This window comes from Xiphophorus hellerii, chromosome 14, assembly GCF_003331165.1.
Source record: "Xiphophorus hellerii strain 12219 chromosome 14, Xiphophorus_hellerii-4.1, whole genome shotgun sequence".
In the NCBI taxonomy this organism is placed as follows: Eukaryota; Metazoa; Chordata; class Actinopteri; order Cyprinodontiformes; family Poeciliidae; genus Xiphophorus; species Xiphophorus hellerii.
Window position 1 is genome coordinate 2,377,905 of NC_045685.1, and position 14,532 is coordinate 2,392,436.

Sequence of the window (14,532 nt, forward strand, 5' to 3'; positions counted from 1 at the left end):
ATATTCATATGTGTATCATACTTGGAGGTGTAGTTGGACGAGGAGTTGGTGGTTTAGTTGGTGGAGGAGTTGGTTCTGTTCACATAAAAATAATAACTCATGAAAACAGCAGATGAAAACATTTGTAATGATATCATGAAATCAAATGAACTGGAATAGTTGTTGGTTTTGCTATCGGTTGACTAGATGTTCTTGTGGTAACTGTTCTCTTTACTTTGACAGAAGGTAAACTTACTAGGATAGCAGCCCAAATCTCCATCCTGCACTTTGCACTCGTGCATCGGGGGACACTCTGACGCCTCACAGGTAACAAATGGAGCATTACACTTGCACTTCAGTTTACAGTCCTCCAAATAGAACTCCTCTCCAGGCTGAAACAAACACAAAGTTGCTCAAAATCTCACACAGCTAAACTGTGGAAAGAGCAGCTGCTTATCTCTTAGCAAATGTTCATTTAACAAAGACAAATGTTTGTTTTCTGTATGGACAGTGGCTTGAAGACAGCAAATGCATGTTGGACAGGGAAGACAAACTTTTTTAGAGAATGGTCATATTCTGGGTTGAATATGAGATTAGAAAAATAAACAGAGGAATTTTCCACAGGTTTAATCTTTCTAACACCTGCTCTGCAGTTCTTCTCATCTGCCAAAGTGTTTCTTCAGCAATTCACATCTTGGACATGAGAGTAAAATATCTCATATAACATTGTTAGGGACGTGTTTAATCATCAAGCAAGAAAAACCCAAAGACTGAATTGGATAGAGGATAATGATAGAGACTCGCATAATTGCCCAACTTAATGACCATAATGGCTGATATATTGCTGATTGCTTTAACGAAAATTTATATGAATGTTGCTTCCAGTCATGTTCAGGACTGGAGAAGAAGAATGTCTTCAACAAACAAAAGAAGCAGTTCAGTTGCTTTCTGCTTCAGCCTTTGATAGAGCTAGAAAGTATTAAGTAAACGGAGCTTAATAGAAATACAACCTCAATTACCTCGTAATACTGGCCATTTGTGTGACTGCAGCCACAAGTATTACTTGCGACACACTTGCCAGCACTTAGCACATAACCAGAATCACACACACACGCCTCAGAGCACGGTCCGCCACAGGAGGAAGGTTTTCCAGAGCAGGTCTCCTGACAGGGGTCAGCACAGGGCTCATAGTGGCTGTTACTGCTGCAGTTCAGCGCTAAGAGAAAACAGTCAAAGGTCAATTATAGTGGCAGAAATGCAGCTGTTATATTTTTATAAATAGTGGCTGTTAGCTAGGTAGATTTGAAGCTACCTTTGTTCATATGTAATCTGGGTATATCTCACAGATTCAGATTGAACAAAACATCTTTAAGAAGAAAACAAGTCAGTTTTCTGTTTAGACAGAGAATCTAAAAACTCCACCAAATGAAAAAGTTGAACCTAAGAACTGACAGAGAAGCTGTAATTGTGGTTAAATGACCTTAAAGCCCAGAAATAAACAAAAAATATAATGGATTATTTTTATGAAGTCATTTGGATCTAGAATGCAATAAAACATCTCCATCATGTTACAAAACTGCAGTTTAATGCAAACTGGACAAAGAATTAACTGAATATCAAAAACTATCAAATGCTGATCATTGCTAATTGTATTGATCATCTGTTAGAACCTTTGGTGAAGTCCATTTTGTAGGAACTATTTTTAGCTTGTTAGTATTTTAGCTGAGCATTATAAACCACCACAGTTCACTCTAACCTCCATCTAGTCGTTCACAGCTTCAATACTCACGACAAAAAGTTTCATTCCTCCAGGCTCCAATGGCGACTCCACGGTCCTGGCACTCAGTGACATAGGCCTCAATAGCTTCACACAGAATGGGTCTGGCTCCATCCAGCTCACACAAGTCAAACACACAGTCCCTGAAGTAATTCTGTAAACAAACAATTCATTTGCTGAGTTACAATACTAATGGTGTCTCTGATCTAATCTTAAATGTGTCACAGAAAGCAGCAGCAACCATTCAGTCACCTCATAAATTACATTGTTTTACATAGCTGTTATAATCTGTGTTTTTTTTTTTACAACATCAGTAAAGCTGCCTAGCAGATAAAATGTTCCTACTAGACTCCACATACGTTTGGGTTGACTTTGGGGTGGCATGCAGCAAAGGGGCCGTTTTTATCCAGCAGGATGCCACAGTATCCAGAGCTCTCATAAAGATCCTCCTCTTCTTGATCACATCCAGGAATGGTAGTGTTAGGTTTCTGATTACACCTGTCAATACGAGTTGGGTTCATCAATTAGTATTCATAATGCTAATTGTACTGAACTAAATAAACTGAATCAACCTTACAGAATCAAAAGAAAGATGAATTTACCTGAAAAACCCTAAAGTTAGATTTGAAAACTCATTCATTGTATTTTGAAATTATATATACATATTATTTAAAGAATCAAGGTTTTGTTGGTTTTCAGAATCTGTTTTTATTTGTCCAATACTCACTCTGGATCAGTGTTCCAGCTGTGACCAAAGTCATTTGGATTGCTTGTCAAGGATCCATCTGGTGTACGGAAGTCGTCTTCAGTGTTTCCATTGTAATCTCCACACAGTCCACACAGTTTGTCCTCATAGCTGCAGTTCACAGAAAATATCTGGTTAATACTTCTGTAGTACTGTAAGCCAGTTTAAAGTTTCCTCAGAAATGTTTGTGGCTTTTTGTCTCAATGTCTTATGATGTCTATGAATTTGAGACAAATGAACCAGAAACTGTCTCTGCTTCACTAGAAGAACAGAAGGAAAGACAGAATAAGTTAATAAGAAGTGAGGTCATCACTCACTCCTTGATCACTTTGATGTCCATGAAGTGGTTTCCATCATAGCGAACAGTTAAGCCAAAGTTTGTGGACACGGTGTAATGTATTCCTGACATGAAGACAGAGACACCAGGGGATGGACTCACTGGAAGGTTTACATTGGTCCCATTCACCTGGATGGAAAAAGCAGGTGTGGAAAAACATGAAGAACCATGATATGAAACAGGAAATGTTGTCACTAAAACACAGCAAATGATTTTTTCAATTACCAAAATGAAAACCTTAAACGTAGTAAATAAAATATAAAATATACTGTCAGAAGCAAAAGCTTCATAAATCTCCAAAGATGGTCCAGATGTTCAGAGCAGCTGTGATAACAAAGCTGACTAATCAACAAGTCTAATTCTTAACTTTTTCCTACCTGCACAGTTCCACCTTTGAGAATGGAGATCTTCATCATGTACACATATACATGTACAGCCTTGACATAGGAGATGGTGAGCCTGTTGTATCGGTATTCGTTGTCTGTGTGGACCTCAAAGTACGGCAGACTTGTGGTGTTGCAAGGTGCAGACATCAAATAGCTGCAGTTGCCCATGAAGTTGTATTTGCGTTTGTCGAAGGTTGTGTAGTGAGGATCTCCAGATGCTATGCATGTTGATGTACCTAGAGGAAAGGAAAACTACAAGCTACACATCACACAATTCTTAGCAATGTTTCTGATACATAAGCAGTTTGTTCTAAATGTTCTAATTCATGAAACTTACTTCTGTTACATGATTGAGAGCTAAACAGTTGTTGAAAATGAAAATATTTGAGGCTTACTGAGGCATCATCATTACCTTTAGGATAGCAGCTAGAAACACCATCAACCTCTCGACACTCTTCAGTTGGATCACAGGAGTTATCAACACATTCAAAAGTGTAGTTCCCCAAACAGCGACACAACTTTGAACATCCATTTGCTGATACTAGCTCACCAGGCTGAAATAAGAAGAAAAACAAGGGATCAACAAAGGACCTCACCTGGAGGAGAACAGCCATAACTTGTTTCTTATTTTTAGTATTTTTTATATTAGATACAGGTTCTCAACCAAATGTAATCTGACCTCATAATAGTTGTTGTCATCATCCAAGCAGCCACATTTATCCAGAGGAACACACTTTCGTCCCTTGAAGACAAATCCAGGTTTGCAGAAGCATCCACTGATGCAGGAACCAGAACAGTTGGTGGAAGGTTCCATGCATGTAGGGATACAAGCTGGACCACAATCTATGTACTCTGCATTAGGTGGACATGGTTCTGTTCACAGAAAGAGGAAAACAGTAGATGAAAACTTTTGTAATGAGGCTGTAAATGGATTAAATTATTTATGTCAAAATTATGAAAATATTCATATGTGTATCATACTTGGAGGTGTAGTTGGATGAGGAGTTGGTGGTTTAGTTGGTGGAGGAGTTGGTTCTGTTCACATAAAAATAATAACTCATGAAAACAGCAGATGAAAACATTTGTAATGATATCATGAAATCAAATGAACTGGAATAGTTGTTGGTTTTGCTATCGGTTGACTAGATGTTCTTGTGGTAACTGTTCTCTTTACTTTGACAGAAGGTAAACTTACTAGGATAGCAGCCCAAATCTCCATCCTGCACTTTGCACTCGTGCATCGGGGGACACTCTGACGCCTCACAGGTAACAAATGGAGCATTACACTTGCACTTCAGTTTACAGTCCTCCAAATAGAACTCCTCTCCAGGCTGAAACAAACACAAAGTTGCTCAAAATCTCACACAGCTAAACTGTGGAAAGAGCAGCTGCTTATCTCTTAGCAAATGTTCATTTAACAAAGACAAATGTTTGTTTTCTGTATGGACAGTGGCTTGAAGACAGCAAATGCATGTTGGACAGGGAAGACAAACCTTTTTAGAGAATGGTCATATTCTGGGTTGAATATGAGATTAGAAAAATAAACAGAGGAATTTTCCACAGGTTTAATCTTTCTAACACCTGCTCTGCAGTTCTTCTCATCTGCCAAAGTGTTTCTTCAGCAATTCACATCTTGGACATGAGAGTAAAATATCTCATATAACATTGTTAGGGACGTGTTTAATCATCAAGCAAGAAAAACCCAAAGACTGAATTGGATAGAGGATAATGATAGAGACTCGCATAATTGCCCAACTTAATGACCATAATGGCTGATGTATTGCTGATTGCTTTAACGAAAATTTATATGAATGTTGCTTCCAGTCATGTTCAGGACTGGAGAAGAAGAATGTCTTCAACAAACAAAAGAAGCAGTTCAGTTGCTTTCTGCTTCAGCCTTTGATAGAGCTAGAAAGTATTAAGTAAACGGAGCTTAATAGAAATACAACCTCAATTACCTCGTAATACTGGCCATTTGTGTGACTGCAGCCACAAGTATTACTTGCGACACACTTGCCAGCACTTAGCACATAACCAGAATCACACACACACGCCTCAGAGCACGGTCCGCCACAGGAGGAAGGTTTTCCAGAGCAGGTCTCCTGACAGGGGTCAGCACAGGGCTCATAGTGGCTGTTACTGCTGCAGTTCAGCGCTAAGAGAAAACAGTCAAAGGTCAATTATAGTGGCAGAAATGCAGCTGTTATATTTTTATAAATAGTGGCTGTTAGCTAGGTAGATTTGAAGCTACCTTTGTTCATATGTAATCTGGGTATATCTCACAGATTCAGATTGAACAAAACATCTTTAAGAAGAAAACAAGTCAGTTTTCTGTTTAGACAGAGAATCTAAAAACTCCACCAAATGAAAAAGTTGAACCTAAGAACTGACAGAGAAGCTGTAATTGTGGTTAAATGACCTTAAAGCCCAGAAATAAACAAAAAATATAATGGATTATTTTTATGAAGTCATTTGGATCTAGAATGCAATAAAACATCTCCATCATGTTACAAAACTGCAGTTTAATGCAAACTGGACAAAGAATTAACTGAATATCAAAAACTATCAAATGCTGATCATTGCTAATTGTATTGATCATCTGTTAGAACCTTTGGTGAAGTCCATTTTGTAGGAACTATTTTTAGCTTGTTAGTATTTTAGCTGAGCATTATAAACCACCACAGTTCACTCTAACCTCCATCTAGTCGTTCACAGCTTCAATACTCACGACAAAAAGTTTCATTCCTCCAGGCTCCAATGGCGACTCCACGGTCCTGGCACTCAGTGACATAGGCCTCAATAGCTTCACACAGAATGGGTCTGGCTCCATCCAGCTCACACAAGTCAAACACACAGTCCCTGAAGTAATTCTGTAAACAAACAATTCATTTGCTGAGTTACAATACTAATGGTGTCTCTGATCTAATCTTAAATGTGTCACAGAAAGCAGCAGCAACCATTCAGTCACCTCATAAATTACATTGTTTTACATAGCTGTTATAATCTGTGTTTTTTTTTTACAACATCAGTAAAGCTGCCTAGCAGATAAAATGTTCCTACTAGACTCCACATACGTTTGGGTTGACTTTGGGGTGGCATGCAGCAAAGGGGCCGTTTTTATCCAGCAGGATGCCACAGTATCCAGAGCTCTCATAAAGATCCTCCTCTTCTTGATCACATCCAGGAATGGTAGTGTTAGGTTTCTGATTACACCTGTCAATACGAGTTGGGTTCATCAATTAGTATTCATAATGCTAATTGTACTGAACTAAATAAACTGAATCAACCTTACAGAATCAAAAGAAAGATGAATTTACCTGAAAAACCCTAAAGTTAGATTTGAAAACTCATTCATTGTATTTTGAAATTATATATACATATTATTTAAAGAATCAAGGTTTTGTTGGTTTTCAGAATCTGTTTTTATTTGTCCAATACTCACTCTGGATCAGTGTTCCAGCTGTGACCAAAGTCATTTGGATTGCTTGTCAAGGATCCATCTGGTGTACGGAAGTCGTCTTCAGTGTTTCCATTGTAATCTCCACACAGTCCACACAGTTTGTCCTCATAGCTGCAGTTCACAGAAAATATCTGGTTAATACTTCTGTAGTACTGTAAGCCAGTTTAAAGATTCCTCAGAAATGTTTGTGGCTTTTTGTCTCAATGTCTTATGATGTCTATGAATTTGAGACAAATGAACCAGAAACTGTCTCTGCTTCACTAGAAGAACAGAAGGAAAGACAGAATAAGTTAATAAGAAGTGAGGTCATCACTCACTCCTTGATCACTTTGATGTCCATGAAGTGGTTTCCATCATAGCGAACAGTTAAGCCAAAGTTTGTGGACACGGTGTAATGTATTCCTGACATGAAGACAGAGACACCAGGGGATGGACTCACTGGAAGGTTTACATTGGTCCCATTCACCTGGATGGAAAAAGCAGGTGTGGAAAAACATGAAGAACCATGATATGAAACAGGAAATGTTGTCACTAAAACACAGCAAATGATTTTTTCAATTACCAAAATGAAAACCTTAAACGTAGTAAATAAAATATAAAATATACTGTCAGAAGCAAAAGCTTCATAAATCTCCAAAGATGGTCCAGATGTTCAGAGCAGCTGTGATAACAAAGCTGACTAATCAACAAGTCTAATTCTTAACTTTTTCCTACCTGCACAGTTCCACCTTTGAGAATGGAGATCTTCATCATGTACACATATACATGTACAGCCTTGACATAGGAGATGGTGAGCCTGTTGTATCGGTATTCGTTGTCTGTGTGGACCTCAAAGTACGGCAGACTTGTGGTGTTGCAAGGTGCAGACATCAAATAGCTGCAGTTGCCCATGAAGTTGTATTTGCGTTTGTCGAAGGTTGTGTAGTGAGGATCTCCAGATGCTATGCATGTTGATGTACCTAGAGGAAAGGAAAACTACAAGCTACACATCACACAATTCTTAGCAATGTTTCTGATACATAAGCAGTTTGTTCTAAATGTTCTAATTCATGAAACTTACTTCTGTTACATGATTGAGAGCTAAACAGTTGTTGAAAATGAAAATATTTGAGGCTTACTGAGGCATCATCATTACCTTTAGGATAGCAGCTAGAAACACCATCAACCTCTCGACACTCTTCAGTTGGATCACAGGAGTTATCAACACATTCAAAAGTGTAGTTCCCCAAACAGCGACACAACTTTGAACATCCATTTGCTGATACTAGCTCACCAGGCTGAAATAAGAAGAAAAACAAGGGATCAACAAAGGACCTCACCTGGAGGAGAACAGCCATAACTTGTTTCTTATTTTTAGTATTTTTTATATTAGATACAGGTTCTCAACCAAATGTAATCTGACCTCATAATAGTTGTTGTCATCATCCAAGCAGCCACATTTATCCAGAGGAACACACTTTCGTCCCTTGAAGACAAATCCAGGTTTGCAGAAGCATCCACTGATGCAGGAACCAGAACAGTTGGTGGAAGGTTCCATGCATGTAGGGATACAAGCTGGACCACAATCTATGTACTCTGCATTAGGTGGACATGGTTCTGTTCACAGAAAGAGGAAAACAGTAGATGAAAACTTTTGTAATGAGGCTGTAAATGGATTAAATTATTTATGTCAAAATTATGAAAATATTCATATGTGTATCATACTTGGAGGTGTAGTTGGATGAGGAGTTGGTGGTTTAGTTGGTGGAGGAGTTGGTTCTGTTCACATAAAAATAATAACTCATGAAAACAGCAGATGAAAACATTTGTAATGATATCATGAAATCAAATGAACTGGAATAGTTGTTGGTTTTGCTATCGGTTGACTAGATGTTCTTGTGGTAACTGTTCTCTTTACTTTGACAGAAGGTAAACTTACTAGGATAGCAGCCCAAATCTCCATCCTGCACTTTGCACTCGTGCATCGGGGGACACTCTGACGCCTCACAGGTAACAAATGGAGCATTACACTTGCACTTCAGTTTACAGTCCTCCAAATAGAACTCCTCTCCAGGCTGAAACAAACACAAAGTTGCTCAAAATCTCACACAGCTAAACTGTGGAAAGAGCAGCTGCTTATCTCTTAGCAAATGTTCATTTAACAAAGACAAATGTTTGTTTTCTGTATGGACAGTGGCTTGAAGACAGCAAATGCATGTTGGACAGGGAAGACAAACCTTTTTAGAGAATGGTCATATTCTGGGTTGAATATGAGATTAGAAAAATAAACAGAGGAATTTTCCACAGGTTTAATCTTTCTAACACCTGCTCTGCAGTTCTTCTCATCTGCCAAAGTGTTTCTTCAGCAATTCACATCTTGGACATGAGAGTAAAATATCTCATATAACATTGTTAGGGACGTGTTTAATCATCAAGCAAGAAAAACCCAAAGACTGAATTGGATAGAGGATAATGATAGAGACTCGCATAATTGCCCAACTTAATGACCATAATGGCTGATGTATTGCTGATTGCTTTAACGAAAATTTATATGAATGTTGCTTCCAGTCATGTTCAGGACTGGAGAAGAAGAATGTCTTCAACAAACAAAAGAAGCAGTTCAGTTGCTTTCTGCTTCAGCCTTTGATAGAGCTAGAAAGTATTAAGTAAACGGAGCTTAATAGAAATACAACCTCAATTACCTCGTAATACTGGCCATTTGTGTGACTGCAGCCACAAGTATTACTTGCGACACACTTGCCAGCACTTAGCACATAACCAGAATCACACACACACGCCTCAGAGCACGGTCCGCCACAGGAGGAAGGTTTTCCAGAGCAGGTCTCCTGACAGGGGTCAGCACAGGGCTCATAGTGGCTGTTACTGCTGCAGTTCAGCGCTAAGAGAAAACAGTCAAAGGTCAATTATAGTGGCAGAAATGCAGCTGTTATATTTTTATAAATAGTGGCTGTTAGCTAGGTAGATTTGAAGCTACCTTTGTTCATATGTAATCTGGGTATATCTCACAGATTCAGATTGAACAAAACATCTTTAAGAAGAAAACAAGTCAGTTTTCTGTTTAGACAGAGAATCTAAAAACTCCACCAAATGAAAAAGTTGAACCTAAGAACTGACAGAGAAGCTGTAATTGTGGTTAAATGACCTTAAAGCCCAGAAATAAACAAAAAATATAATGGATTATTTTTATGAAGTCATTTGGATCTAGAATGCAATAAAACATCTCCATCATGTTACAAAACTGCAGTTTAATGCAAACTGGACAAAGAATTAACTGAATATCAAAAACTATCAAATGCTGATCATTGCTAATTGTATTGATCATCTGTTAGAACCTTTGGTGAAGTCCATTTTGTAGGAACTATTTTTAGCTTGTTAGTATTTTAGCTGAGCATTATAAACCACCACAGTTCACTCTAACCTCCATCTAGTCGTTCACAGCTTCAATACTCACGACAAAAAGTTTCATTCCTCCAGGCTCCAATGGCGACTCCACGGTCCTGGCACTCAGTGACATAGGCCTCAATAGCTTCACACAGAATGGGTCTGGCTCCATCCAGCTCACACAAGTCAAACACACAGTCCCTGAAGTAATTCTGTAAACAAACAATTCATTTGCTGAGTTACAATACTAATGGTGTCTCTGATCTAATCTTAAATGTGTCACAGAAAGCAGCAGCAACCATTCAGTCACCTCATAAATTACATTGTTTTACATAGCTGTTATAATCTGTGTTTTTTTTTTACAACATCAGTAAAGCTGCCTAGCAGATAAAATGTTCCTACTAGACTCCACATACGTTTGGGTTGACTTTGGGGTGGCATGCAGCAAAGGGGCCGTTTTTATCCAGCAGGATGCCACAGTATCCAGAGCTCTCATAAAGATCCTCCTCTTCTTGATCACATCCAGGAATGGTGGTGTTAGGTTTCTGATTACACCTGTCAATACGAGTTGGGTTCATCAATTAGTATTCATAATGCTAATTGTACTGAACTAAATAAACTGAATCAACCTTACAGAATCAAAAGAAAGATGAATTTACCTGAAAAACCCTAAAGTTAGATTTGAAAACTCATTCATTGTATTTTGAAATTATATATACATATTATTTAAAGAATCAAGGTTTTGTTGGTTTTCAGAATCTGTTTTTATTTGTCCAATACTCACTCTGGATCAGTGTTCCAGCTGTGACCAAAGTCATTTGGATTGCTTGTCAAGGATCCATCTGGTGTACGGAAGTCGTCTTCAGTGTTTCCATTGTAATCTCCACACAGTCCACACAGTTTGTCCTCATAGCTGCAGTTCACAGAAAATATCTGGTTAATACTTCTGTAGTACTGTAAGCCAGTTTAAAGTTTCCTCAGAAATGTTTGTGGCTTTTTGTCTCAATGTCTTATGATGTCTATGAATTTGAGACAAATGAACCAGAAACTGTCTCTGCTTCACTAGAAGAACAGAAGGAAAGACAGAATAAGTTAATAAGAAGTGAGGTCATCACTCACTCCTTGATCACTTTGATGTCCATGAAGTGGTTTCCATCATAGCGAACAGTTAAGCCAAAGTTTGTGGACACGGTGTAATGTATTCCTGACATGAAGACAGAGACACCAGGGGATGGACTCACTGGAAGGTTTACATTGGTCCCATTCACCTGGATGGAAAAAGCAGGTGTGGAAAAACATGAAGAACCATGATATGAAACAGGAAATGTTGTCACTAAAACACAGCAAATGATTTTTTCAATTACCAAAATGAAAACCTTAAACGTAGTAAATAAAATATAAAATATACTGTCAGAAGCAAAAGCTTCATAAATCTCCAAAGATGGTCCAGATGTTCAGAGCAGCTGTGATAACAAAGCTGACTAATCAACAAGTCTAATTCTTAACTTTTTCCTACCTGCACAGTTCCACCTTTGAGAATGGAGATCTTCATCATGTACACATATACATGTACAGCCTTGACATAGGAGATGGTGAGCCTGTTGTATCGGTATTCGTTGTCTGTGTGGACCTCAAAGTACGGCAGACTTGTGGTGTTGCAAGGTGCAGACATCAAATAGCTGCAGTTGCCCATGAAGTTGTATTTGCGTTTGTCGAAGGTTGTGTAGTGAGGATCTCCAGATGCTATGCATGTTGATGTACCTAGAGGAAAGGAAAACTACAAGCTACACATCACACAATTCTTAGCAATGTTTCTGATACATAAGCAGTTTGTTCTAAATGTTCTAATTCATGAAACTTACTTCTGTTACATGATTGAGAGCTAAACAGTTGTTGAAAATGAAAATATTTGAGGCTTACTGAGGCATCATCATTACCTTTAGGATAGCAGCTAGAAACACCATCAACCTCTCGACACTCTTCAGTTGGATCACAGGAGTTATCAACACATTCAAAAGTGTAGTTCCCCAAACAGCGACACAACTTTGAACATCCATTTGCTGATACTAGCTCACCAGGCTGAAATAAGAAGAAAAACAAGGGATCAACAAAGGACCTCACCTGGAGGAGAACAGCCATAACTTGTTTCTTATTTTTAGTATTTTTTATATTAGATACAGGTTCTCAACCAAATGTAATCTGACCTCATAATAGTTGTTGTCATCATCCAAGCAGCCACATTTATCCAGAGGAACACACTTTCGTCCCTTGAAGACAAATCCAGGTTTGCAGAAGCATCCACTGATGCAGGAACCAGAACAGTTGGTGGAAGGTTCCATGCATGTAGGGATACAAGCTGGACCACAATCTATGTACTCTGCATTAGGTGGACATGGTTCTGTTCACAGAAAGAGGAAAACAGTAGATGAAAACTTTTGTAATGAGGCTGTAAATGGATTAAATTATTTATGTCAAAATTATGAAAATATTCATATGTGTATCATACTTGGAGGTGTAGTTGGATGAGGAGTTGGTGGTTTAGTTGGTGGAGGAGTTGGTTCTGTTCACATAAAAATAATAACTCATGAAAACAGCAGATGAAAACATTTGTAATGAGATCATGAAATGAAATGAACTGGAATAGTTGTTGGTTTTGCTATCGGTTGACTAGATGTTCTTGTGGTAACTGTTCTCTTTACTTTGACAGAAGGTAAACTTACTAGGATAGCAGCCCAAATCTCCATCCTGCACTTTGCACTCGTGCATCGGGGGACACTCTGACGCCTCACAGGTAACAAATGGAGCATTACACTTGCACTTCAGTTTACAGTCCTCCAAATAGAACTCCTCTCCAGGCTGAAACAAACACAAAGTTGCTCAAAATCTCACACAGCTAAACTGTGGAAAGAGCAGCTGCTTATCTCTTAGCAAATGTTCATTTAACAAAGACAAATGTTTGTTTTCTGTATTGACAGTGGCTTGAAGACAGCAAATGCATGTTGGACAGGGAAGACAAACCTTTTTAGAGAATGGTCATATTCTGGGTTGAATATGAGATTAGAAAAATAAACAGAGGAATTTTCCACAGGTTTAATCTTTCTAACACCTGCTCTGCAGTTCTTCTCATCTGCCAAAGTGTTTCTTCAGCAATTCACATCTTGGACATGAGAGTAAAATATCTCATATAACATTGTTAGGGACATGTTTAATCATCAAGCAAGAAAAACCCAAAGACTGAATTGGATAGAGGATAATGATAGAGACTCGCATAATTGCCCAACTTAATGACCATAATGGCTGATGTATTGCTGATTGCTTTAACGAAAATTTATATGAATGTTGCTTCCAGTCATGTTCAGGACTGGAGAAGAAGAATGTCTTCAACAAACAAAAGAAGCAGTTCAGTTGCTTTCTGCTTCAGCCTTTGATAGAGCTAGAAAGTATTAAGTAAACGGAGCTTAATAGAAATACAACCTCAATTACCTCGTAATACTGGCCATTTGTGTGACTGCAGCCACAAGTATTACTTGCGACACACTTGCCAGCACTTAGCACATAACCAGAATCACACACACACGCCTCAGAGCACGGTCCGCCACAGGAGGAAGGTTTTCCAGAGCAGGTCTCCTGACAGGGGTCAGCACAGGGCTCATAGTGGCTGTTACTGCTGCAGTTCAGCGCTAAGAGAAAACAGTCAAAGGTCAATTATAGTGGCAGAAATGCAGCTGTTATATTTTTATAAATAGTGGCTGTTAGCTAGGTAGATTTGAAGCTACCTTTGTTCATATGTAATCTGGGTATATCTCTCAGATTCAGATTGAACAAAACATCTTTAAGAAGAAAACAAGTCAGTTTTCTGTTTAGACAGAGAATCTAAAAACTCCACCAAATGAAAAGTTGAACCTAAGAACTGACAGAGAAGCTGTAATTGTGGTTAAATGACCTTAAAGCCCAGAAATAAACAAAAAATATAATGGATTATTTTTATGAAGTCATTTGGATCTAGAATGCAATAAAACATCTCCATCATGTTACAAAACTGCAGTTTAATGCAAACTGGACAAAGAATTAACTGAATATCAAAAACTATCAAATGCTGATCATTGCTAATTGTATTGATCATCTGTTAGAACCTTTGGTGAAGTCCATTTTGTAGGAACTATTTTTAGCTCGTTAGTATTTTAGCTGAGCATTATAAACCACCACAGTTCACTCTAACCTCCATCTAGTCGTTCACAGCTTCAATACTCACGACAAAAAGTTTCATTCCTCCAGGCTCCAATGGCGACTCCACGGTCCTGGCACTCAGTGACATAGGCCTCAATAGCTTCACACAGAATGGGTCTGGCTCCATCCAGCTCACACAAGTCAAACACACAGTCCCTGAAGTAATTCTGTAAACAAACAATTCATTTGCTGAGTTACAATACTAATGGTGTCTCTGATCTAATCTTAAATGTGTCACAG

The 14,532-nt window shown here is 38.4% G+C and overlaps 1 protein-coding gene across 2 annotated transcripts in view; it reads right to left on the reverse strand.

Moving 5' to 3' along the window:
* The window catches only part of zanl (zonadhesin, like), a 45,753-nt gene that overhangs the window by 23,575 nt on the left and 7,646 nt on the right, over window positions 1-14,532 (reverse strand). For both annotated transcript variants that reach the window (XM_032584111.1, XM_032584110.1), the window contains 34 exons: window positions 14,318-14,459; window positions 13,549-13,745; window positions 12,786-12,921; window positions 12,572-12,625; window positions 12,270-12,463; window positions 12,003-12,144; window positions 11,582-11,826; window positions 11,185-11,333; window positions 10,850-10,978; window positions 10,482-10,620; window positions 10,136-10,277; window positions 9,366-9,562; window positions 8,603-8,738; window positions 8,389-8,442; window positions 8,087-8,280; window positions 7,820-7,961; window positions 7,399-7,643; window positions 7,002-7,150; window positions 6,667-6,795; window positions 6,299-6,437; window positions 5,953-6,094; window positions 5,183-5,379; window positions 4,420-4,555; window positions 4,206-4,259; window positions 3,904-4,097; window positions 3,637-3,778; window positions 3,216-3,460; window positions 2,819-2,967; window positions 2,484-2,612; window positions 2,116-2,254; window positions 1,769-1,910; window positions 999-1,195; window positions 236-371; window positions 22-75 (listed from right to left, as the gene is read on the reverse strand). In XM_032584111.1, coding sequence (XP_032440002.1) covers window positions 22-75; window positions 236-371; window positions 999-1,195; window positions 1,769-1,910; window positions 2,116-2,254; window positions 2,484-2,612; window positions 2,819-2,967; window positions 3,216-3,460; window positions 3,637-3,778; window positions 3,904-4,097; window positions 4,206-4,259; window positions 4,420-4,555; window positions 5,183-5,379; window positions 5,953-6,094; window positions 6,299-6,437; window positions 6,667-6,795; window positions 7,002-7,150; window positions 7,399-7,643; window positions 7,820-7,961; window positions 8,087-8,280; window positions 8,389-8,442; window positions 8,603-8,738; window positions 9,366-9,562; window positions 10,136-10,277; window positions 10,482-10,620; window positions 10,850-10,978; window positions 11,185-11,333; window positions 11,582-11,826; window positions 12,003-12,144; window positions 12,270-12,463; window positions 12,572-12,625; window positions 12,786-12,921; window positions 13,549-13,745; window positions 14,318-14,459 — 5,110 coding nt within the window. The remainder of the gene's footprint in view (window positions 1-21; window positions 76-235; window positions 372-998; window positions 1,196-1,768; window positions 1,911-2,115; window positions 2,255-2,483; window positions 2,613-2,818; window positions 2,968-3,215; window positions 3,461-3,636; window positions 3,779-3,903; window positions 4,098-4,205; window positions 4,260-4,419; window positions 4,556-5,182; window positions 5,380-5,952; window positions 6,095-6,298; window positions 6,438-6,666; window positions 6,796-7,001; window positions 7,151-7,398; window positions 7,644-7,819; window positions 7,962-8,086; window positions 8,281-8,388; window positions 8,443-8,602; window positions 8,739-9,365; window positions 9,563-10,135; window positions 10,278-10,481; window positions 10,621-10,849; window positions 10,979-11,184; window positions 11,334-11,581; window positions 11,827-12,002; window positions 12,145-12,269; window positions 12,464-12,571; window positions 12,626-12,785; window positions 12,922-13,548; window positions 13,746-14,317; window positions 14,460-14,532) is intronic.